This window comes from Hylobates moloch, unplaced genomic scaffold (assembly GCF_009828535.3).
Source record: "Hylobates moloch isolate HMO894 unplaced genomic scaffold, HMol_V3 SCAFFOLD_12, whole genome shotgun sequence".
Lineage (NCBI taxonomy): Eukaryota > Metazoa > Chordata > Mammalia > Primates > Hylobatidae > Hylobates > Hylobates moloch.
Window position 1 is genome coordinate 15,924,673 of NW_026652287.1, and position 26,885 is coordinate 15,951,557.

At 41.5% G+C, this 26,885-nt stretch overlaps 1 protein-coding gene across 6 annotated transcripts in view; it reads right to left on the reverse strand.

The window, feature by feature from the left end:
* FBXW8 (F-box and WD repeat domain containing 8) overlaps positions 1-26,885 on the reverse strand; it is a 120,995-nt gene that overhangs the window by 76,452 nt on the left and 17,658 nt on the right. For 5 of the 6 annotated variants that reach the window (XM_058424770.1, XM_058424766.1, XM_058424767.1 and 2 more), the window contains 2 exons: positions 7,013-7,177; positions 2,856-2,944 (listed from right to left, as the gene is read on the reverse strand). In XM_058424770.1, the coding sequence (XP_058280753.1) occupies positions 2,856-2,944; positions 7,013-7,177 (254 nt within the window). The remainder of the gene's footprint in view (positions 1-2,855; positions 2,945-7,012; positions 7,178-26,885) is intronic. The other variant, XM_058424769.1, reaches the window with a different exon arrangement.

The following is a 26,885-nucleotide window of genomic DNA, read 5'->3' on the forward strand; positions in this document are numbered from 1 at the left end:
AGTGCTAGAGAAATCTCTAGGAGGAGACAGGACTGGAGTAGGCCTTAAAGAATGGGTTCTGGGTTTTGAGTTGATGAAAATGTTCTGGAATTAGATAGTGGTATTGGTTGCACACCCTTGTAAACCTAAGAAAAAAATCACTGAATTGTACAGTTTGAAAGAATGAATTTTATGGCATATGAATTATACAGTCATGTGTCACTAAATGACAGGGATGCGCTCAGAAAAATGCATCCTTTGGTGAATTTATCATTGTGCAAACATCACAGAGTGTTCTTACACAAACCCAGGTGGCACAGCCTACTATACACCTAGGGTACATGAATGGCCAATATCATATATGGGGTCCATCATTGACTGAAACGCTGTTATGCAGCATATGACTGTATCTCAACTAAAAAAAATGATGCAGTCAGAGGTAACTAAATAGAACAGTGTGGAAAAAACAAAGGGACACTTGACAAGTGTAATAAGGAAAAAGGCAGCTTGGAAAGAAATGTCAAAGAGCTCTGAATGTCAGGAAAAGTTACCGGGAAATTATTTGTAAGACTGTAGAGTAAGCAAAGACTCATGGACAAAAGAGTGAACAATCAAATGCTTTGGAAAGAATGTCTCCCCACTGGAAAAACAAGCCTCAGGGAGACAGGCGCCAGGTCCTATTCACACGATGGGTATTTGAGTGTCAAATGCGTTTATGAACGAGTGACTATTTTCAGATTTCGCTGGTTTTATGTGAAAAGAAGAGTAGGGAAGAACCATGACTGGGTCCATCATGAGGTTCACTGCAATAAATATCAGTCTGGGCCTATGCAGCAAGGCCCCAAACTAGGAATATTTACACAGAGAGCTGAAAAGGTGAGAAGAAGAGATTCTGCTCTCCATCAATGATGTGAAATGTACTTAATAGGTGTAAATGCAAAAATGCTTCATAGTTTAGCTCTAGGTACATAAAACTAAGTCTCTGAACAGACTCCACTTGTGCAAAAGAAAGAGAAAAGGGAAGGAAAAAAGAAGAATAAGAGAAACACAAGGTAAGCACAAGAGAAAGAAGGGGTGAGGTGGCCACTGTCTCTTTAAGAAGCTCCTTGGAGATACATTAACTGTAGAAAGCCTGGTGAATTCAACATTGATTGGGAATGAGGTAACCACAAACACCGCTGTCTCAAATGAAAAGGGATTCAAGATCTGACCCAGAAAACAAGCATCGTAACCACCAGATAAAATTTTAATGATAAACACAAGATGCTCTACATACAAGCAAGACTGAAGTCTCTCATGCTAAGCCATCAACTTAAGGTTTTCTTAGAAACAGGAGCCGCCAGGAGCCTCTCTGACCCACAGATCAAGTTTCATCCTATCGATCCACAGAACTCGGCCATCGTGCTCTGTGCTGGCATAATCTGTAACGTTGAACAGACCCCGAGGGAACAGAGAGGCAGAGAGAGAAGGACTGGCATCTGGACTCGTAGGGGGCCTGCGCTTCGGGAGCTCCAGGGAAGAAATTCATAATTGGCTTTGAGATTCAAGGCTTTCCTGTATTTGTAAGTTCTTTTGCGACTCTTTCAGTCCAGTCTCAGCCTTCTGTCCTGAAGTGTCTTCTGACACTCTAGGCAGAGATCCCTTTAAGCTGGAATGATCTAAGTACCTTCTGGAGTTCCCACCAAACTGTAGCATCCGTGGGTAGAAAGGAGCTGCACAGCAGGCGATTGTAGGCCCACATTTTAGCAATGCGGTAGAGAAGCCCAACATGCACCGATAACTTAATGGACAGAATCGCAAGTATCTGGACCATCAATCTTTCTAAAACTAGCTCTGCAGCACTCCCAAGAAGGGCTTTCACTTCTAAATCATAGCCAGTAAAACAGAAACTAAAGAAAAGCCTGCCTCCTGGGTATATCTTGTTTAAAGCAGAAATACTTTTTTTTCATAGGCACTGCATACCACAAAATATTAAAATAATCTGACTGTGTGGAATTTCTATTCAAAAGGTGCTCTTTAAGGAATGCTGCTTAAGGAAAGATTTTTCTTCAAAGAAAAGGACTCCTCTACTACTGAGTTTTAAAGTCCAAGGTTTGTTTTGTTTTCCCATAGGCAGGAACTTCCCTAAGGCGTCTCACTCCATAGCTGATTCGAACTTGGAAACTTAAGTGTTCTGGTTTCTACTTTATGGCAATAAGTATACAGTCTGAGGCTATAGTTCATGACATCTTCCTAATCCAAAAAGAAAACTGATCTTATTGTACAGTAAATAAATATATAAATCTACCTCTGTAACAAAGTAGGAAGACTGCATCAAAGTGGTTTTTGGGACAGAAGCTGAAGGAATTTACAGAAGCTAAAATTAAATGTATTGGCCATGGAGAAAAAAAAAAATAAAACAATTTCAGGACAACTTAAGTAACAAATAGGTACTATATGGTGGGGAAGGAAGATTATGTGTGGCCACAGCCCTTCTTCACAATAAGGGATTTAGAAAAAGAGAATGAGAACAGGGCCTGTCTGTGCCAACACTTATTATTTTTGCTTGACTTTTTTATGTCTTCATAAAATACAAACTGTTTGCCTTAATGAAAATCTCACATAACATGCCACAAGAGTGATTTAAAAGCTGGGAAAGACATATTGAGACAAATGGAGCACAGATCCGCTCTACACCATGTGCTTCTCACCCTTGCTGCGGCGCTCTCACGTCCTTGGGAACAGAATCACGGAGACTCTCCCTCTTCCACATGGGCTGTAACTGAGGGAGGTACATGCTCTCAAGGGAAGCTAAGGTCACTGGTACTCAGAGGGCAGTATGAGAAAAATGAAAGACCTTCAGATGCAGAGCACTCAGTGGAAACAGTTTTGCTTACCCAGCAATGACCACGCCATCGTGAGAATGCACATCACACAAAACCACGTCAGGAACGTGCTCCAGCTCGCTCACGGCACCTTTGCGATTCTGCGTGAGGAAAAGGGGGATGCAGTTTAGACTATTCTCAGGACAACCCGAAAGCCAAACATCGCGCTTTTTCACCTACTTTCCACAGCAATTCTCTACAGCATGGACAGCAAGTGCATTCAAAGTTCTGTGGGCATTCAAAAAGACAAAAATGATGACTAACATGCTAAGCTGTTAAGCATGGACGAGTTACCACATATCCCAAAGGCACCGAACTCGAGGACACAGGATGTGTGAGACGCTGCCCCATCCTCCAGGAGGTTACAGAATAGAAAGGAAATATGTGCTCACCAGTAACTACCATCCACAATAGGCTGGCATGTATCTGCTGGGAGTGGCAAGTATCTAAAGAAGCTTATAAAGTATATGAAAAAGTTCAGTTCAGCAAAAAGAAAGTATTACATGATACCTTACCTGTTAATTCTTATAAGGACTCTCAGAATAAAATGCAAAATTCTATACAAATAGATAAAGATCAGGATGAGGAAAAGGAGAAGACATGATACTATTTCTAAATGAGAGGCCAGAGGTTTCATGGAAATGGTATTTGAATGAAAGTCTAGGCCAGGCACAGTGGCTCATGCCTGTAATTCCAGCACTTTGGGAGGCAGAGGCAGGAAGATCACTTGAGCTCAGAAGTTTGAGACCAGCCTGTGCAACACAGGGAGACCCCATCTCTGCAAAAAATTTAAAAGATAGTCAGGTGTGGTGGCATGCACCTGTAGTCCCAACTATTTGAGAGGATGAGGCAGGAGGATCACTTGAGTCCAGGAACTTAAGGCTACAGTGAGTTATGATTGCAACACTGTACTTCAGCCTGGGCAAGAGAGTGAGAACCTGTCTCTAAAAAAATAAAAAATTAAGTTGAATTAAAATGAAGGGAATCTGAATGGACATAAAGTATTTACATGTGGGAGGTTGGGAAAAGTGAGATAGGCCACAAAGCAAGCATGAATAAGGTATTCGAGAATACCATAATTTCAACTTTACCAGACTGGGACAAGGACTAGAAGCAGTGTAAGTGCCCAGCACAGTTCTTAACATACAGCAAGTGTTCAATAAGTGGTAGTCATTATTATTATTATTTCGATTATTAGGAAAAAGATGACATCGTTCCATTAAAATACACATTTATTAAGCACCTAGACTCTAGAAACTGAGCAAAGTAATTTGCATGATGGTCTTAACTTAATCCAAGGAACGAGTCTAAGGCTGAGAGACAAAACTGGACACATCCACGTGGAGCTGTCCTACAAGTGGAGATATGGGGCGGGAAGGCAAGGATCTGGGAGTCAGCTGTGTGAAGGCCGCAACCAAGGTTACAATAACAGAAAAGCTCTTGTGAGGGAGAAGGTATTGAAAGAAAAATAAAGGGCCTAAGATGAAAACCTGCATTTATGCAAACACCAGGAAAAAGAACACTATGGCCACCACAATTAGTTTAGCAAATCATTTCCAGGTTGGCTCTGAAATGCAGTTCCAGATAACTTCATGCATTTGCAGGTCATTCCCTTTGTGGAGGTACCTGAGAACCCTGGGGTCCCTTCTAGGGTCTCCCCAGACACTGACTTAAGAGGTACCAAGCCAAATCGCCAGCCTAACCCATCCTGAAGTCGAGCACACACAGCACAGAACCTTGCATCTGTGTGCAGAGGCCTATGCTCTCCTACAGCCAACCTCGCCTGAGCACTGAGCGTGGACCAGGCTCTGCAGGAGTGGCAGACGCTTGATGACAATCATCCTCACCACGACGCCATGAGCAGTGCCACTCCTAGCCCTTACTCTACAGACGAGAAAATGGAGGCAGACAAAAGTAAAGCAACTTGCCCAAACACTGCCTTTCATTTCTTTCTTTTTTTTTTTGAGACAGTCTCCCTCTGTCACCCAGGCTGGAGTACAATGGCGCAATCTTGGCTCACTGCAACCTCCACCTCCAGGGTTCAGGCGATTCTCCAATCTCAGCCTCTCAGTAGCTGGGACTACAGGCGTGTGCCACCATGCCTGGCTAATTTTTGTATTTTTAGTAGAGACGGGGTTTCACCATGCTGGCCATGGAACTCCTAACCTCAAGTGATCCATCCGCCTCAGCCTCCCAAAGTGCTGGGATTACAGGAGTGACCCACGGTGCAAGGGCACCTTTCTTGTTTTGATAAGGCTTTCTTTCATTCCAGAATTTTGGTAAGAATCCCACCATTACATTTAATGAAAGATACATCATTTAAAATTTCACTGCTAGAATTCTCCTTGTTAACAGTGTCAGGAAATGGACCTTACACGCTCCAAATAGAAGTCTCCCTCATGTTTGGTTTGGCCTGCAGTCCGCTCCAGTTCACTCAATCAACAGCCATGTAGTGAGTACTTACCTAACACATGACTTCCTGTTCGTTAGAAATAAATACTAAATAGACATTCAGCTAGATTGTATATAACTTGTAAAGTGTTACTAAGCGCCAAATGCTAGGTGGTGGGTCTTTAAAATATCGTCACTTCTGTCACCTCCAGGCCCAAAAAGGACATACCTGTCCTCTTCCCTTGCTTTCTCTATCACCAAAGAGGAAGCAAAAAACACAGCTGCTGCTTTTCTCTACCACGGTCTGACATCTTCGAATTCAAGCCTCGGGACGCCAAATACCTCCAATTCTCCTGCTTGTAAATCTCAAAAGTATCTCTCCTTTCTGGAGAGAAAGGACTCCGTTAACATTCAGCTCTCAAGCTTTCCTTAAATCGCAGCCCCTCCCACCAGGGTTAGACCCTCTGCTTTCTGACCCTTGTTTGTCTGGGCAGCTTTCTTTGCCATACCTTTCTGCCTGTGTCCATCACACGGACCTACCCAGGCACATGGGCAAGAGGGATTGGGGCTTCCTCCAGACGAGTTTATTACCGTAGGTGGATGGAAAAGGGCACTGTGGGGCCAGCATGACCTGTCTTAGTGGTGGTGTCTTAACAGCCTGCGAAAGGATAGCCACACTAACTCTCAGAACAGTGGTTCTCGACTGGGAGGGGATTTTGATTCTGAGGGGACATCCAGCAATGTCTAGGGGCATTTCTAGTTGTCATGACTTGGCGGAGGAAGAGAATGCTACTGGCGTCTAATGGGGAGAGGCCAGAGATACTGCTCAACAGCCTGCAATGCACAGGACAGCCCTGCACAGAAAGAATTAGCTGGCCCCAAATGTCACTAGTGCTGGGGTTGAGAACCCCTGAATTAGAGAGACACTGCTCTCATTGACTTTGCTAGAAACCATGTGAGGTTGCCCAGATCAAGCGTATCGGTCACTAATCAGGTTAGGAGGTGAGTAGGGACAGACAGGCACACAGGCAATATGTCACTATCAGTAATGCACAAAAGCTTGTTAATCTCAAAGTCTATTAGGATTGACCTTTATGGGAGTAAAGAGAATGGTTCCATCCCTTCTCTACCATTGAATCTCCAGCCTCCCAGGTGAGAAAGAAACACTGCCACCACACTGCTGTCTCGTCATGCCTCAAACAGCTTTATGTAACACGGCTCTTGACAGTTATCTCCTATGGAAACACTTCACTGTGCAAATTCTTAGCTGTGATCTAATATTTCTATAGAGACTTTGATGTGATAAATGTTACAGAAGCATGCCAATAGGTCATGTGAGGGAAGAGAAGACAGTGCTTAGAGATGTTTAATCATCTCCCTCTTACATTTACCGGAAATGACATTTTCGGCTCCTCTTTTGTATGCAGGTAGTGCTTTTGCTTTCTGGGTCCCTCCAGAGAGTCAGTGAAAGTCAAGGGGGCTGCACGGAGCACTCCTCTGACCACCCTAACAATCAGAGAGGAAGTGGCTGGCAACCCAATCCACCCTTCCTCTCCTGCAGAATAAGAGGATGTTCCCAAATCTTGAGGCTGAAAATGGAGGCAGATCATCTAATGGCGAACAAAATGGGCAACAAGTCACCAACAGCTGAAGAGGAGGCTCAGTGTACCCCTCTCCCTTCACTGTTGGCAATTAATCTCAGGCTATGAGCGAAAGCTTGGATTCCCATGTCTTTGCAGGCTATTCTTTCACAGGTAATGATATTGGCCACTGCCCACCTTCCAGTTGGTTCGTAACATGTGTTCCTTGGCTCGGCACTCTTGGAAGATGAGCTTCCAGCAAGAATAGTCAGAGATGCTGCTATCCAGAAGGTGCCCTTCCTGCTGGCACAGCCTGTACCACAGCACCTCATCCTCTGCAATCACCTTCCACGTCTTGCTCACCTAAAACAGCAGAAGTGACACAAATGTCAAATTCTGCAATTAGAGAAGCCCCTTGTCATCCAAAAATCAATCAACACCTATACTATTGCCCTGGGTTTATGGCAGTATAAAATGTCTCATTAACAAAACACTATGAGGTGAAAAAAAAATACAAGCAAATGTTTCCAGTTTTATCTTTCAAGATTTCAAAATTGTTGTACCACCATGTAATATCACATTTTAGACTACTTGGTTAAATTGTAATCTAACAAATAAGAGAAGAAAATACACAAATACATAAAATGCAAAAAATATAAACTTTTACATGGTAATTAGCTATACAATCATACAGAGCTTTTCAGAACGGAATCTCTTTACTTTTGACAAACAGCATTTGTATTTCTACCTTATAGACTTGAAGACTGATGGCCTCCAAAATCAAAGGCTGTCATAAAATTACCTATAACCCAAACATCTGGTCAGGTAAAAAATTCAAATTTAAATTGCATGTGAGAATTTAGATTTTAAACATATGTATATATTTAATTAACAGAAAACTCAAGCCATTATCCAGGACTGTAAGATTAGATCTAGAAAAATTAATGTTATGTCTGGCCTGACTTTAAAATCCCAACAGTACCCAGAGGAAGTGGCCATTTTAACTATTAGCATTTTGTTTTCCAACACGAATTTAGGGGAACAAAGGGTTTACTTCATCACAGGATAATGTGCAAAGTTGGCCAGACTGCAAAAGATGGACTCTGTTGGCAGATGAGAAACTGATGGAGCAGATCATCGTGATCCTGGTCTGCAGAGCATTCTGGGAATGCAGGATCAAGTGCCTGATACTTGCTATCCATCCAAAAGTTGAGACTCACTTCTAATGAAGAGTGGTGATGGGTCAGTTACAGTACCCTGTACTCTTTAACACTCCCTTAGGGCCACTTCAAGACTCAAAGAGATGGGAAGAAGGAAAATGAGAGAAAGTAGGAGACCAGACTCTTACTGCACAAAGGGCCTCAGCTGATAACGCACTGACAGAGAGTTAGTTTGCAGGATGGCAGATTAAAGACCTCCAAAGACCTGCTCCTCCATAACAGCAGTTAGAATTCCACCAAAAATGATCGATCAACTTTTTCAGAGTCTGGAAATTAACAAAAGGATTGCAATATTCTGAGGAACATTTATCCAAAAAAAGTGGCTGAATCTCAGTAAGAACAGTGATGTCTGAGTTGTTTTAATGTGTGCTAATTATGTTTCCTCCTCTGGCTCCAGGATTGCCTTAAAAATCAACAACCTCGTGAAGATGGCAGCTGTAAAAACCAGCAGACTAGCAGCCACTAGAGAGGCCAGACAAGTTTAGAGCTCCCCAAAAATCAAATCCCCAGAGAACTGTCACCATTTGACCTGGCTGACAGCTTGCCAGAAAGCTCTATCCTCAAGACTTGTCTTTATCTGAGCTGGCTGAGCACTCTCTCTGTCCTATCTCCAGAGCATTTACCCAAAATAGTAAGTGGCAACTGCTTAACTCTACAGCTGCCTGAGGAGGCACTGCCAGCTGGGGCTAACAAGAGGCTGACCAAAAAGCTTGAAAGAAAAAGCTGGGAAATAGGTTGTCCATAGGAGGCTCTGAAAGGCTCCAATATATTCCTGGGAGTCTGGAATGCCACGTGAATGTATAGGGCTATGTGTGTGCCCAGGAAAGACCAGAAGGCCCTAACCTCTCCCCTCTGGCTGACCTTGAGACTCTGCACAAGCAGGAAGTGAAGGCTAAGGCAGAGCTGTAAGCTGCTAGAATGGTGAAGCAGTACCCCAACATACAGAGAGCACCTCAGCAAAGGCTGGGAGACTTACTGTTTCAGTGGATTTAAGGAAATCTCTTATTTGATAACTAGCTAACCACTAAGCTAGCCAACCAGAGACTTCAGTAGGTGCACATGACAAATAATACAAATTAGAGAATTATTCCAGAAAAGTCACTAAACAAACAGCAGCAACAACAAAAATAACAACAGCAATAACAGCAAATTCTGAAGAGGGAGAAAGATTCTATTTCCAGAGTTTCCATTATTTAAAATGTCCAGTTTTTAACAAAATTACAAAAGTATGCAAAGAAACAAGGAAGCAGGGCCCATACACAGGGGAAAAGGCAGTCAACAGAAGCTATCCCTGAGAAAGTCCAGATGCCGGACTTACTAAACAGAGACTTTAAATCAGCTATTTTAAATATGTTCAAAATACTAAAAGAAAGCATGTCTAAAGAAATAAAAGAAAGTAGAAGAACAATGTCTTCCCATATAGAAGATAATGATAAAGTGATAGAAGATAATGATAAAGTAATAGAAATTATCTGTTAAAAAACTAGGGAGGCTGAGGTGGGCGGATCACCAGGTCAGGAGATTCAGACCATCCTGGCTAACACGATGGAACCCCATCTCTACAAAAAATACAAAAAATTATCCAGGCGTGGTGGCACACACCTATAGTCCCAGCTACTTGGGAGCCTGATGCAGGAGAATCATTTGAACCCGGGAGGCGGAGGTTGCAATGAGCTGAGATCATGCACTCTGGCCTGGGCGACAAAGTGAGAGACTCCATCTCAAAAAAAAAAAAAAAAAAAAAAAAAAGGAGCTCTGGAGTTAAAAAGTACAGTAACTGAAATAAAAAATTCCCTAAAGGGACTCAACAACAAGTTTGAGCTGGCAGAAAAATCAGCAAATTTGGCCAGGCGCAGTGGCTCACGCCTGTAATCCCTGCACTTTGGGAGGCTAAGGCAGGTGGATCACAAGGTCAGGAGTTCGAGACCAGCCAGGCCAACATGGTGAAACCCCATCTCTACTAAAAATATAAAAAATTAGCTGGGCATGGTGGTGTGCACCTGTAATCCCAGCTACTTGGGAGGCTGAGGCAGGAGAATCGCTTGAACCCAGGAAGCGGAGGTGGCAGTGAGCCAAGATCATGCCATTGCACTCCAGCCTGGGCAACAGCGCAAGACTCTGTCTTGGAAAAAAAAAAAATCAGGAAACTTAAAGCAAGTCAACTGAGATTATCTACTCCATGGGGGAAAAAAAGAATAAAGGAAAAAAAAAGAGTCTGTAATCCTAGCACCTTTGGAGGCCGAGGCAGGAGGATCGCTCAATGAGTTGAGACCACCCTGATGAACAGTGTGAGACCCCGTCTCTACAAAAAAAAAAAAAAAAAAAAATTAGCCAGATGTGATGGTGTGTGCCTGTAGTCCCAGACACTTGTGAGACTGAGGCAGGAGGATGCTTCAGTCCAGGAGCTCAAGGCTGCAGTGAGCTATTATTGTACCACTGCATTCCAGACTAGGTGACATAGTGAAATCTCATCTCTAAAAAACAAAAACAACAAAGCAAAACAAAAAAAAATGAATAAAATGAACAGAGCCTTCAGAGGCCTGTGGGATATGACCCAAGTGTACCAACATACATCAAATGAAGTTATCTCAGAGCAGAGTTTTTGGTGTACTACTGGAATTAGGTGGGTATTAATCCGAACTAGATTATTTTAAACTAAGATGTTCACTGTAATCCCTAGGCAACAACTCAGAAAATAACTCAAAAAACAGAGTAAAGAAATTAAAATGGCACACTAGACAATATCTATTTAACACAAAAGAAGGCAGTAATGAAGGGACAGAGGTATAAAAAAGACATAAGTCACACAGAAAGAGGCTAAAACTTACAAAGTAAAATTAGTGGGAATCCAAGAACTCAGTTTATCTTGGTCTCAAAATTTGACTATTTCAAGCAAACTATACCAAAAATAATCATTACAATACCTTATTCAACCAAAAGCATATCAAAGAAATACTGACCAACCTAACACTGATGATACATTAAAGTTTTGGCCTCCTTAATTATGCTTCTGCTATATATGTGTGCACGCAAGCTCCATGTGTGATAAGCAGTCACATCACCTCAGTCACTTTCCCTACAGGCACGGACACTTCGCATGGAATTCACAGCATCCGAAGTTAGATCACGTGGCATAAATAAGTGACAACGCTGTCATTTTTCTGAATCTAAGTGTCACACTCTAATGCTGAGAGTGTCACGCTGTCTCAGTCTCCAGTGGTTTAGAACCTGAAGAATCAAGAGGGGCCTTGGAGATCAACTAGGTGTATCTTCTCATTGCAAGAAGGCACCCCACTGTATCCCTGGCCAATGGGGCCCAGGCAATCCTGCAATGCTTCCAGTGGAGAGCTGACCTCCCGCATCAGTCTGATCTACCAACAGGCAGTCTGAATATTAGAAAGGGCTTCCTTCCACTGTCTAGAAAACTCATTCTACCTATGGCCCTGATTTTGCCCTTTTGAAGAAATCTATTTGCTCTTCCATCTGACAGTCCCTCAAATAGCTGAAGACAGCGATCATATTTCCCCTTAGTCATTTCTTCATTGCTCTAAATATTATCCATTTCCTTCCACTATTTTTCATATAGTTTCCATTCTGACACTCTCTCAATGCACCCTAAAACATTTGTACATCTAAAGTGTCCCTCTTCAAATGTGGTACTCAGGACTCAATAACACCTCAAATATGGGCTGTGCAGTGCCATGCACAGAAGGATCTTAACAGACACGGTTTTCTGCTTTACTTGTAGCCATCAACATGGCTACTCAACTAATGGTCCACTAAAGCTTCTGCAGTCTGTTTATTAAATATTTAAGGGAAATGAAAAGGTATAAAGAATATTACAAACACCCATGAATTCGCCACCCTGCAGACAAAAGAAAAGATTGCTAATCAGCTTAAAACTCGTATCTCTCGCCATTCACATTCTCTTCCCCGCAACAGTAACCTCAATCTGGTCCTCATGATTCTTCAGGGTTTTTTTTTTTTAAACACAAACTAGAAGGAAAAAAAAAAAAAAAAAAAGCCCACCATCCTTCCACCACACTGTTTTTTATACCTAAATTCTTAACTTTGTAAACTTTCGATCCATTTTAATCCCCACCTCAATGTCTGCCCCACCCCCCCAGTATTTTAGCCTCCCCCAGATAATCTCTGAATCCCAATTCTGTCATCCATTGCATTAGCCTCCCATCCATAAGTCATCTGCAAAATATGGTCTGTGGGCCTTTGAGTCTTAATTTAAAAAAAAAAAAAAACAAAGATAACCAGGATGGTGCTAAAGATAGGGCTCTAGCTCTGTGGCAAACCACTGGAGCCCACCCCCCAGGCTGACATGGATCCATTAAGCAGCCCACCCTGGGCATGGCCACAGCATCAGTTACAAATCCACTTAACCACAATGTCATCCCACACTTCTCCATCTTAGCCTTAAGGGCTCAGGAAAACAAACTCTCATCTGATCACAAGTGGTCAGGCAATAAAGAACGGGATAACGACTCAGCAATGCTGGAGCTCCAGTTTGACTAGACAGAACACCATGGTTTTATTTTTGGCAGGTCTGGTCCACAGCTGAGCCTACCCATGACACCCAGATGCTGTCTGTCCATCTGTCTGTGCCAGTGTCTGAGCACTGGGCAATCATGAAGCACAGATAGGGATAGACCAATGTCAGCTGTGAGCGAGCCAGGCCACAACCTGAGTAGTCCCAGAGCAGAGTATGTCCCCTAACCGAGCCCTGGAATTCAGGGTTAAATAAGGTGTAAGATAAAGGTAACATACAGAGACCTTTACAGGTTCTCAAAGGCAGAACGTGCTCAGGAAACACAGGGCAGCTTTACTCTGATCCTGGGCATACATATGCCTTTTTTTGTAGAAACCATAACATTTTGTAAAAGTCATGAAATGTAACTACTGAAGAAAAAAGACTCAGAGTAATTAAGAGATCATATAAATGTAGTCATTCTTTAATTACATGGACCAAAAGCATATTCAGTAGCACAACACCTCCATGTGTTAATAAGTTCCTTAGAAAAGGATTCCATGGTCAAATGAGCTCAGGAAACACTGCTTTAAACAAAACTAAGCAGAATTCCTCGCTGCAGAACTTGGCGCTTTGAATAGCAGTGGCGTGTGTTGCACATCTCTAAGAAGGGGATACATGTTGAGTATCCCTTATCCAAAATGCTTAAAACCAGGAGTATTTTGGATTTCAGATGTTTGCATTATTCTGACTGAGTCTCCCAAATCCCCAAATCCAAAATCCAAAATGCTCCAATGAGCACTGAAAAAGTTTCTAATTCTGGAGCATTTGAGATTTGGGATTTTTGGATTTGGGAAGTTCAACCTGTATAAGAAGCCGCATTTCCTAAACTCATTTGGTTTCCTGACTTCTTTTTGCAAGGAGTATCTCAAAAGCCCAGTGCTCTGCAGAAGTCACTTTAGAGAACACTGATTTGGGTTACCGGTCAATCAGTTAAGATATGTTTTGGGCACTAACCATGTACTGGGCACTCAGGCCCGCAGTTCTCATCTACTTCCCACCCAAGCTATGAAACCAAAACCTTTGGCATGTGAGAGAGATCCCATGGGCACATCCAGACTGGGCCTACTTCTCCATGGCTGAGGAAGCTATAGGGAAATGCTGGGGTCCCTGCCTTTACACCCAGGTTAGATCACAAGACAGGCCTCAAATAGGGGAAGCAATCTTTTTAATTCTGTGTTCAAAAATGAGCTACAAGCTGCGTTTTGTTGGATGGAGCCTCTGAATCATCCGCACTTTAGGAAAATCCAAAGGCAGTGCTCGATGATTACAAACTAGAAAATCTCAAACTAAACATTCTGTATGAGTTTTCATGAGAACTGTGCAAATCTCAGCCACTTTAAAATGGAAACTTTTCAATGAGACTTTCAGGAAGTCTCAAATATGTCAGACCTTAAAGACGCTGGAAGCTGAAAGCAGCTTTTTATAACAGTTTCAAGGAAAATGCCAAATCATTTTAAATAACACAACCTGAAATTTGTACAACGGGGTTACAGGATGAAAAACTGACACCAAAAAAAAATTTTTTTTTATTATACTTTAGGTTTTAGGGTACATGTGCACAATGTGCAGGTTTGTTACATATGTATCCATGTGCCATGTTGATATGCTGCACCCATTAACTCGTCATTTAGCATTAGGTATATCTCCTAATGCTGTCCCTCCCCCCTCCCCCCACCCCACAACAGTCCCCGGAGTGTGATGTTCCCCTTCCTGTGTCCATGAGTTCTCATTGTTCAATTCCCACCTATGAGTGAGAACATGCGGTGTTTGGTTTTTTGTCCTTGCGATAGTTAACTGAGAATGATGGTTTCCAGTTTCATCCATGTCCCTACAAAGGACATGAACTCATCATTTTTTATGGCTGCATAGTATTCCATGCTGTATATGTGCCACATTTTCTTAATCCAGTCTATCGTTGTTGGACATTTGGGTTGGTTCCAACTCTTTGCTATTGTGAATAGTGCCGCAATAAACATACGTATGCATGTGTCTTTACAGCAGCATGATTTATAGTCCTTTGGGTATATACCCAGTAATGGGATGGCTGGGTCAAATGGTATTTCTAGTTCTAGATCCCTGAGGAATCGCCACACTGACTTCCACAATGGTTGAACTAGTTTACAGTCCCACCAACAGTGTAAAAGTGTTCCTATTTCTCCACATCCTCTCCAGCACCTGTTGTTTCCTGACTTTTTAATGATGGCCATTCTAACTGGTGTGAGATGGTATCTCACTGTGGTTTTGATTTGCATTTCTCTGATGGCCAGTGATGATGAGCATTTTCTCATGTGTTTTTTGGCTGCATAAATGTCTTCTTTTGAGAAGTGTCTGTTCATGTCCTTTGCCCACTTTTTGATGGGGTTGTTTGTTTTTTCCTTGTAAATTTGTTTGAGTTCATTGTAGATTCTGGATATTAGCCCTTTGTCAGATGAGTAGGTTGCAAAAATTTTCTCCCATTCTGTAGGTTGCCTGTTCACTCTGATGGTAGTTTCTTTTGCTGTGCAGAAGCTCTTTAGTTTAATTAGATCCCATTTGTCAATTTTGGCTTTTGTTGCCATTGCTTTTGGTGTTTTAGACATGAAGTCCTTGCCCACACCTATGTCCTGAATGGTATTGCCTAGGTTTTCTTGTAGGATTTTAATGGTTTTAGGTCTAACATTTAAGTCTTTAATCCATCTTGAATTAATTTTTGTGTAAGGTGTAAGGAAGGGATCCAGTTTCAGCTTTCTACATATGGCTAGCCAGTTTTCCCAGCACCATTTATTAAATAGGGAATCCTTTCCCCATTTCTTGTTTTTGTCAGGTTTGTCAAAGATCAGATAGTTGTAGATATGCGGCATCATTTCTGAGGGCTCTGTTCTGTTCCATTGATCTATGTCTCTGTTGTGGTACCAGTACCATGCTGTTTTGGTTACTGTAGCCTTGTAGTATAGTTTGAAGTCAGGTAGCGTGATGCCTCCAGCTTTGTTCTTTTGGCTTAGGATTGACTTGGCGATGCGGGCTCTTTTTTGGTTCCATATGAACTTTAAAGTCGTTTTTTCCAATTCTGTGAAGAAAGTCATTGGTAGCTTGATGGGGATGGCATTGAATCTATAAATTACCTTGGGCAGTATGGCCATTTTCACGATATTGATTCTTCCAACCCATGAGCATGGAATGTTCTTCCATTTGTTTGTATCCTCTTTTATTTCATTGAGCAGTGGTTTGTAGTTCTCCTTGAAGAGGTCCTTCACATCCCTTGTAAGTTGGATTCCTAGGTATTTTATTCTCTTTGAAGCAATTGTGAATGGGAGTTCACTCATGATTTGGCTCTCTGTCTGTGATTGGTGTACAAGAATGCTCGTGATTTTTGTACATTGATTTTGTATCCTGAGACTTTGCTGAAGTTGCTAATCAGCTTAAGGAGATTTTGGGCTGAGACAATGGGGTTTTCTAGATATACAATCATGTCATCTGCAAACAGGGACAATTTGACTTCCTCTTTTCCTAATTGAATACCCTTTATTTCCTTCTCCTGCCTGATTGCTCTGGCCAGAACTTCCAGCACTATGTTGAATAAGAGTGGTGAGAGAGGGCATCTCTGTCTTGTACCAGTTTTCAAAGGGAATGCTTCCAGTTTTTGCCCATTCAGTATGATATTGGCTGTGGGTTTGTCATAGATAGCTCTTAGTATTTTGAGATACGTCCCATCAATACCTAATTTATTGAGAGTTTTTAGCATGAAGAGTTGTTGAATTTTGTCAAAGGCCTTTTCTGCATCTATTGAGATAATCATGTGGTTTTTGTCTTTGGTTCTGTTTATATGCTGGATTACATTTATTGATTTGCATATGTTGAACCAGCCTTGCATCCCAGGGATGAAGCCCACTTGATCACGGTGTATAAGCTTTTTGATGTGTTGCTGGATTCGGTTTGCCAGTATTTTATTGAGGATTTTTGCATCAATGTTCATCAAGGATATTGGTCTGAAATTCTCTTTTTTGGTTATGTCTCTGCCAGGCTTTGGTATCAGGACGATGCTGGCTTCATAATATGTGTCAGGGAGGATTCCCTCTTTTTCTGTCGATTGGAATAGTTTCAGAAGGAATGGTACCAGTTCCTCCTTGTACCTCTGGTAGAATTTGGCTGTGAATCCATCAGGTCCTGGACTCTTTTTGGTTGGTAAGCTATTGATTATTGCCACAATTTCAGAACTTGTTATTGGAGACCAAAAAATTGATGTTGTGGTGCATCATTCACATCACTAACCCCGGGTCACAGTGCTTATTCCGTAGAAAATAACATTCAAGCTAAAGTTTAAGTCCTGGATAACAAATAAAAAATCTCTTTGAGGGACTTAAAAAAAGGCAGAGGTGAGAATTGCTTCCAAAAAGGGATCAGGATTGTATCCACTATTAGGTATTAAAAACAGAAATGTGTCAACAATTTCTTTAGCAAACTATAAAAGGAGGGTGCTTTTCTTTCTTCTTTTAAAGGAGAACAAAAATGACAGGTTTTAAAAATGTCTTTTAATTCTGAAGGAAAAAAAATCAACAAGAAAAAGACCTAGTTAAACTTTCACAAGCAAATGTTAAAGGGTCCTACCAAAAGGAAATCTTGTTAGCTGTTTTGATTCCTTAAGTTTTATGAAATCTAGCAAGTTTACAAGCCTGAATTTTCCAGAGGCCTAATGGTCTTTAATACACCAGAGTTGGAATGGCCTTGCTCAGTAAAGCCCCACTGAGTGAGCCTCAGCTGCAAGGACTTGCTAATAAAAGTGTCTCCAGCATTTTGCTTTATAGCACCACTGTGAATTGCAGCATTAAAAAAAAAAAAAAGCTGCTGGCTCAAAAATGAGCTTTATTAGCTCTGCCTGGATTAGGGTTACCACTGAGGCTCACAGAGGGGAAGTCTCATTGTTCCCTTCACAGGTTCACACACCAAGTCTACTGTGGGAGGACACATCACATAGAGACAGCTCTCTATGCACTCACTATCTCAGTTTCCTCTCTCTCCACTTGCTCCTGAGCCACTAGCTTTTGCCCCCAACACACCACTGACCCTGGTCAAGGTCACCAGTGACCTCCAACTTGCAAAACCCAATGATCATTTCTCAGTCCTCCTCTTACTTGATGAACAGCAGTGCTTAACACCTGTGATCACTTTCTCCTCCTAGAAAACATTTATCCCATGGTCCCAGGGAACGACACATCTGGGTTTTCTTCCTGCCTAGCAGGGAACTCCTTCCCGGTCCTCTGTCTGGCCCTGCTCATGTCCATGGCCTCTAATCCTTGTGGAGCACCAGGGCTCCATCCCTGAACCCCTCCTCTATTTACATTCACTTCCTTAATGTTCTCATTTGTCTCCTGGCCTTAAATACTATCAATGTGGCTGACAGCTTCCAAATTTCCATCTTCGGCCCAGAGCTCAACGAAGAGCTCATCCTCAGCCTCAGAACCAATGACGATCTTCTCCCATACCCACACATGCTCCTTCCATGGTCTGCTACTTGTCGGTAAATGGTGAACTCATTCCTCCAGTTGCTCAAGGCAAACACCATGGAGTCTTTGTTGACTCTCTTCCTTCTGTCCTGTCCCCACATCCAGCCCATCCACAATCCTGACTGTGTCCACTTCTACTGGTGCCATCCTGGCCCAAGCACCACATCCTCTTCTCTGGATTACTTCAGTGGCCTCCTAACTGGTCTCCCTGCTGCTGTCCTTGTCCCCCAACAACCGATTCTCCACACGGCAGCCCAAATGGTCCCTTTTTAAACACAGGGCAGCCCTTGTCACCCCTCTGCTCAAAGCACTCCAAACGCTTCCCATCTCATTCACAACAAAACTTCGAGTTCTTTTAATGGATTAAACACAAGCTTATCACATACTGAGTCCTCTCCTCCTCTTACCCTTCTGCTCACTACACCCCCGTACCAGTTTCCTATGGCTGCGCTAACAAACTACTACAAACTTAGCTGCTTCAAACAATACAGATTTATTCGCTTATAGTTCTGGAGACCAGAAGTGTAAAAGCAAGGTGTGGGCAGGGCTGCATTCCTTCCGGAGGCTTCAGAAAGAAAATAGTTTTCTTACCTTTTCCAGCTTCAAGCTACCTACATTCCTTGGCTTGTGGCCCCTTCCTCCACCTTCAAGGCCAGCAACACAGCATCTCCTCTCCTCCCTGACGTCCTGCCTCCCTCTTACAAGGAGACTTATAATGCACTGGACCCACCTGTATAATCCAAGATAATCACCCCATCTCTAGATCCTTAACCTAATCACATCTGCAAAGGGCCTTTTATCATGAAAGGTAATATACTCGTGGGATTCAGGGATTAGGATGTGAGCATATTTGGGAGGGCCATTATTCAGCGTACGACAACCACCCACTTGGACCTTCCTGCTGTTCCTCAAACACAAGAGGTGCACTCTGCCTCAGATGAGCTTCAGCTGCGCCTGCCTCAAGTCCTTCGCCCTTGCTATTCCACTCTGCCAGAGATCTGCACAGTGTCCTTCACCCCTCCTTCAGGTCTTTGCTCAAAGCTCACCTTCTCTGCAAAGTCTTCCCTGGCCACTCAAAAATGCAATCCCCATATCACCTCTACTGTGTTGTTCTTCTCCATAGCACTCACTGCCAACTGATAACTCTATTTAATCATGCCTTTATTGTATACAATGGAGGCTCTCTGAGAAGCAGGTTTTTTATGTTTTATTCTCAGCTGTCTTCACTATATAGAACAGTACCTCGCACATACATAGTCAGCCCTATATAAATAACTAAATAAAAGAGTAAGTCCAACTTTTTTAAAAAAATTAGCATTGCTTTTATTCTCAAAGGTCATAGACACAGCTCAGCTCCTGGCATGTGCTGCCCTCCATAGGCTCTTTCTTATTCACATGTATTATTTTGCTTTATGCTTTTTTTTCTAGTAAACTTTTTAATTGTGGAAAAGTTCAAACACACAAGAGTAAAGTGAACAATATAAAGAACTCCAAAGTACCCACCACTTAGCTCAATGTTCATTTGCCATTCTTGTTTCATCTAGCTCCCAATCTGTTTTTTTAGAGTGATTTTGCCTTTCCCTAAATTTGTGCTTAAAGGGGGCAGCCACAACAATCACATGAATTAAAAGGAACTCCTGAGGGCACTTGGGTCTTGAGCATACAAGGAACCTTCCACATAACTTCCTGATAGAGAAGTCTGATGGCAAGGGTGAAAGTAAAGAACTAAGGGAACCCTGCCAGCAACTACAGGTCTGCAGAATCACTTCTGCCAGGAAAATCAATTCAGCCTCACTTGGCTATGGATTCCTGACTTACAGAGACTTCATTAAGATTATAGATCTTTAGCTATAAGCGCCTGGATTTTAGTTTCTCCTACGTGGACATAAAATCACATTTTCCTTGAAACTTGAAATACCATAATCTAATATACTGGTCTTTAGTTCTAGAATTACTTATTTATTTTGCTGTCACCTACTTCTTGCTCACCAATATTGTCATAAACTTCAAGTTTTTAACCTCTGCATCTTCCCTCTTTTTCTTTATTGCTTTGTTTATGCATGTTTTTCTATCTGTTACTTGAAAAACATGACATCATTACTTATGCAGCTAAGTTTCTAAAATTACACATTAGGAAATACAAAGAACTAAAATATACATTAAAAAACTGAAAACAAAATTATGGAGTTGGAGAACAGATCAGTGGTTGCCAGGGGTTAGAGATGGAGCTGGGGGTGAAGGGGTCAGGGGAAGGATTTGAGGCCAGTGTGGCTGTCAAAGACTGTGAAAGAGTAGCACAAGAGATTCTCGTGAAGAATGTTCTACATGTTGACTGCGGTGGTGGTCACACAAATCTACATCCATGTAAAGTTCCATATATTCACAAATAAGTGCATGTAAAACTAGGGACATCAATAAGATTTGTGAATTGTGCCGATGTCAGGTCCTGGTTTGCTACTGTTCTGTAGTTATGCGGGATATTACCAATGGAGGAAACTGGGGGAAGGGTACACAGGAACTCTCTGTACTATTTTTTGCAACTTCCTATGAATTTATAATAATTTTTAAAGTTTAAAAAATGAATATTGGTAAATATCTAAAAGCCATCACTCCTCAGTATTATTCACGTTGTAATATAATGGCAGACTTACTTTTCTCCTAAAAACCAATTTGTAATTTTGAAACCAACAACTGTGTCATTGTTATCCACTAAAAAATAGTCTCCTTTAAATACCAGGAATCCGTGGGCACAAAAAAAGATGAACATAAAATTATAAATAGCAAGATTATAAACCTGTTCAATGACCTGTCCAACAAGTAACTTTGCTTACTAAAAGCTACACTGTTTTCAAGGTGTTTCAGCACGAAACACTCCCACAGAGAGATTAAGCCCCTCGAGGGACAACTATTGAAAGGGAGGAGCTGGAGACCTCAGCATCAAAAGTACACAAGGATCACAAACTAATGTAGCGGGACTTCAGTTTTCAAAACATAAAGCCTCAAAAGCAAAAAAAGAGGAGGGGATATGGAAAGGAGGCAAAGTCAAAGTAAAATCAGTCTCCGGCATGGTTTGTGGGATAATTAAATCTCAAAGGCCTCCCAGTAACAGAGTTTCTTACTGTTAGTCAGTTACTAATTTGGCATAAAGATCTAAGCAAACAGGTTTTCTCCAAGGGCATACATTTAGTTCATGGTGCCAATTCCACATAACTGGCCCAATTTCACTAAAATCCCAAGGCACCTAGATTAAAAGAGAGATGGAGAGAGAGAAAAAAAGCAAGCCCCTCTAAAATAAAATCATAAAGCAGCAGGACATTCCACAGAAGGATTTCCTCCCTGTTTCAAAATAAACACACCCCAAGAAACAAATGAAAATGCTACTTATTTTTATTACTTTGTGGTTTTAATTTTAATGATTGATGAAACAAAGCCAATTCTACAAACTACTGGCCATCTATTGTCATTCTCATGTAAGAGCTCCATAAAAATCCTGACTTCACAGATCACAGCCAACTTAGTCACTGTACGCTAACGGGGTTCTGTTTAAGAATATTTTCTATTCTTATATATGTGCTCAAAAAACTGGGTTCACAACAAAAAAGCCAAATCCAACTGGCCATAGAAGGAAGATTCTGGTGGACAATTGGACTACTGTGTTGCAAATTAAACTGTTCACACCTGCAGAATAATCTCACCAGCAGAACCAATCTACCCTGTAATGCAGCCCCATTGTACCAAAAGGGGACCTCTTCTTCCACTAGATTCTATCTTTCTCTGATAAACTCTTTGGATGAGAAAACCAGCAGCAGATGTGAAAGCCACATGGCTCTCTACAAAGCAGGAGAGCAAAAAGCAATGTTAAAAGAAATGATTTCTTAAACAGCAGCTCGCTATCAAGAATGAAGATTTTATCACCTAATGCTGACTTTGTGTAAAGCAGCTAGCTATTAGACCCTGTTCCAAGACTTCGGCTAACAGCATCAGGCTGAAATCCAGAAATTGGCCTCATTTAGCTACACTCTTGTTTTCAACTCTTGGGAGCAGGGCCAATGTGTAAAGTTAGAATATAACAAATCAAATTTCCAAGGGGAAAGAAAACAATATAGGTACTCATGCTTAATGCAACTGATAGGCTCTGAGCACAGTTTACACTTCAGCACATTTTTTCAGTGAATTTTATCCTTTAAATAATTTCCATCATTTCCTAAAGACACACTCTGCGTCAAAAAATATCTGCCAATGCCCCCACTTATGCAATACTGCAACAACAAGAATATTGAAAATTCTTTCAAATTCATATTCAAGTAGAAAAACAATTAAGCAAAACGCTTCACAAAGAAAGATTAGAATGGCTGGGCACAGTGGCTCACACCTGTAATCCCAGCACTTTGGGAGGCCAAGGCAGATGGATCATGAGGTCAAGAGATGGAGACCATCCTGGCCAACATGGTGAAACCCCGTCTCTACTAAAAATACAAAAATTAGCTGGGAGTGGTGGCGAGTCTGTAGTCCCAGCTACTTGGGAGGCTAAGGCAGGAGAATCGCTTGAATCTGGGAGGCAGAGGTTGCAGTGAGCCAAGATCGTGCCACTGCACTCCAGCCTGGTGACAGCGCGACTCCGTCAAAGAAAAAGAAAGAGTAGAACACCATAAACTGTCTAAATGGTCCTGTATCATGTGTGATTTCACTGAACTGCCATGGAGGTAGCAAGCTGTAGAGTCTAATTTGGCTACAGTTTTCACCACTCTCAAACTGCCTTCATATGCTGAACTTCATAGTCTTGGTGGTGCTTTGAATTTTATGTACAGTTTTCCTACCAGTGAATTTTGCAAACCCTTTCTCTTGAAGCTGTAAACACCTGTGTAAAATGCATTATAGAATCCAGGGATGAAAATGCTAACCACTAAACAAACTAATTTTTTGGCAGTTATGGAGAATGGATACTCCAGTGTCTCCTAGAGAATACAGTTGTCCATCAAAGGCCAAATGGTTAGCAATCATACACCCATTTAACTTATGAAAAATCAACAGAAATCTATAAATGTAATACAATGCATTAACAGAATGAAGGAGAAAAACGATGTGATCATCTCAGGTGCAGAAAAAGCATCTGACAAAATTCAAGATCCTTTCATGATAAAAACTCTTAATAAATGAGGTATAGAAGAAATGTACTTTAACACAATAAAGGCCACATGTGACAAAACCAAAGCTAAAGTCATACTTAGTAAAATGTTGAAAGCTTTTCTTCAGGAATAAGACAAGGATGCACACTCTCACCACTTCCATTCAACATAGTACTAGAAGTCTTAGTCACAGCAATTAGGCAACAGAAAGAAATAAAAGGCATCCAAGCAGAAAGGAAGTTAATCTGTTCCTGTTTACAGACAATATAAACATAAACATAGGAAACCCTAAATACTCCACCAAGAAACTAATAAACAAATTCGGTGATGTTGCAGGGTACAAAATCAATATACAAAAATCACTAGAGTTTCTATACACTAACAACAAGCTATCTGTAAAAGAAATCAAGAAAATAATCCCATTCACAATAGCCACACCAAAAATAAATAATTAGGAACAAATTCAACCAAGGAAGCTAAAGAGCAGTATGCTGAAAAACTATAAAACACTAAGGAAAAAACGGAAGATACAAATAAATAGAAAGATATTCCATGTTCATGGATTGGAAGAATACTATCAAAATGTCTATACTACTCAAAGTGAGTGAAATGCAATCTCTATAAAAATTCCAAAGACATTTTTCACAGATACCGAAAAAAAAGATAAAATCTGCATAAAAACACAAAACATTGCAAATAGCCAAAGCAATCCTGAGCAAAAAGAACAATGCTGGAGGCATCACAATACCTCATTTCAAAATATACTACAAAGCTATAGCAATGTACACAGCATGGCACTGGCATAAAAACAGATACATAGACCAGTAGAACAGAATTGAGAACCCAGAAATAAGCCTGTGCATTTACAGTCAATTGATTTTCAATGAAGGCGCTAACAACACACAATGGGGAAAAAAGTCTCCAATAAATGCTGTTGTGAAAACTGGATATCCACATACAGAAGAATGAAATTAGATCCCATCTCACACTATTATAAAGAAGTTAACTCTTACTTGAAGCCAGGAGTTCGAGACTAGCCTGGGCAACAAAGCAAGACACTGTCCTTACAAAAAATTTAGAAGTTGGCTGGGCATGTTGGCGTGAGCCTATAGTCCCAGCTATTCAGGAGGCTGAGGTGGGAGAATCACGTGAGCCCAAAAGTTTGAGGCTACAGTGAGCTACGATTGCACCACTGCATGCCAGCCTGGGCAACAGAGTGAGGCTCTGTCTCAATAAAAAAAGTAAAAATAAATTCAAAATGGATTAAAATCTTAAACATAAGACTTGAAACTGTTAAACTATGAGAAAGAAACGTAAGGGAAAAACTCCATGACATTGGTATAGGTAATGATTTTTTGGATATGACCCCAAAAGAACAGGAAACAGAAACAGACAAATGGGATTACATCAAACTAAAAAGCTTTTTCATAGCAAAGGAAACAATCAACAGAGTACAGAGACAACCTACAAAAGAGAAAAAATATTTCCAAACCATATATCTCATAAGCAGTTAATATCCAAAATATTATATAAGGAACTCAAACAACTCAATAGCAAGAAGACAAAAAACCCAATTTAAAAATGAACAAAGGACCTGAATAGACATTTATCAAAAGAAGACATACAAATGGCTAATAGGTATATTTAAAAATGCTCAACTGTACTAATCATCAGAGAAACGCAAATTAAAACTACACCTGTTAGAATGGCTATTACCAAAAAGACAAAACAAGTGCTGGCAAAGACATGGAGAGAAGGGAACCCTTGCACACTGTTAGTGGGAATGGAAATTAGCACAGCCATTAAGGAAACAGAGGTTCCTTAGAATATTAAAAATAGAACTACCATATGATTCAGCAATTCTGGTTGCTGGGTATACATCCAAAGGAAGTGAAATCAGTTTGTCAAAGTGATCTCTGTACTGCCAGGCTTACTGCAACATTATTCACAACAGCCAAGATACAGAATGAACAGATAAATGATAGATAGTGTGGTATGTATACACAATAGAATACTATTCAGTCTTTAGAAAAAAAAGAAGGAAATCATGTCATTTACAACAATATGGTGGATGAACCTAGAGGGCATCATGTTAAGTGAAATAAGCCGGCCACAGAAAGACAAATATTGCATGACCTCACTTAAATATAGAATCTAAAAAAGTTGAGCTCATAGAAGTAGAGAGTAGAATGGTGGTTACCAGTGGCTGGTGGGGCAGGATGGGACACTGGAAAGATGTCAAAGGATACAAAATTTCAGTTAGATGGCAGAAATAAGTTCAGAGCTCTACTGAACAACATAGTGACTTTAGTTAATGATGTATACTTGAAAATCACTAAGAGAATAGATTTTAAGTGTTCTCACCACAGAAAATTAGTATGTGAGGTAATACATGTTAGTTACCTCAACTGAGCCATTCCACAATGCATAGATATTTCAAAACTCATATTATACCTGATAAATATATATAACTTTATTTGTCCATTTAAAAAAATTAAATGAAATTTTTAAAAAAGAAAAATCAGGCCAGGCGCAGTGGCTCATGCCTGTAATCCCAGCACTTTGGGAGGCTGAGGTGGGTGGATTACTTGAGGTCAGGAGTTCAAGACCAGCCTGGCCAACATGACAAAATCCTGTCTCTACTAAAAATACAAAAATTAGCTGCGATGGTGGCATGAGCCGGTAATCCCAGCTACGCGGGTGGCTGAGGCAAGAGAATAGCTTGAACCCAGGAGGCGGAGGTTCCAGGAAGCCGAGATCGCGCCACTGCACTCCAGCCTTGGTGACAGAGCAAGACTCTGTCTCAAAAAAAGAAAAGAAAAATCAATCACACACTCTTGGCCAAAAAGACAAGAACAAGAGAACAATTTTAATGGCATAAACCTTTGCCTCTCTCAAAGTGTGGCCAAAGCCACACTGGCATCCCCTGCTTAGAAAGTAGACCATCAGTGGGGCCGGGCGCGGTGGCTCATGCCTGTAATCCCAGCACTTTGAGTGGCCAAGGCAGGCAGATCACCTGAGATCAGGAGTTTGAGACCAGCCTGGCCAGTGAAACCCCATCTCTAATAAAAATACAAAAATTAGCTGGGCGTGGCAGCACGTGCCTGTAGTCCCAGCTACTCGGGAGGCTGAGGCAGGAGAACTGCTTGGGCCTGGGAGGCAGAGGTTGAAGTGAGCCAAGATCGCCCCACTGCACTCCAGCCTAGGCGACAGAGCAAAACTCCATCTCAAAAAAAAAAAGAAAGTAGACTGTCAGGCCCCACCGCAGACTTCCTGAATCTGAATCTGCATTTTATCAAGATTCCCCCATGATTCCTAAACACAATGCAGTTTGGCCTAAATGATATCTCCCACCATTCCACTCCACAGGCATATGCCCCAGAGTAAGCGTGAGACGGGTGACACTGATCTGTAATTCCCTTGGTGGGTCTCAGTTCTCACCTGCCTTGCACCTCACTGAGTGAGATCCTAAAGTTTAAAGGGTAATTTGGACTATACACCTAAAACATGACCTCACCTAAAACATGTTCTGTCCTCGGGCTGACCCCTCAGCTACCAACCTAACAACAGGCTCGATTTAACCAAGGGCTCACATCTTTGCATTAAAAACTGTGAGTGCATTAACAGCACAGACAAGCTCAATAAAGGCTTAGCACCAAGTTGTCGGCCACCAGCACACTGCCACAGGTCAGCCATTAACTC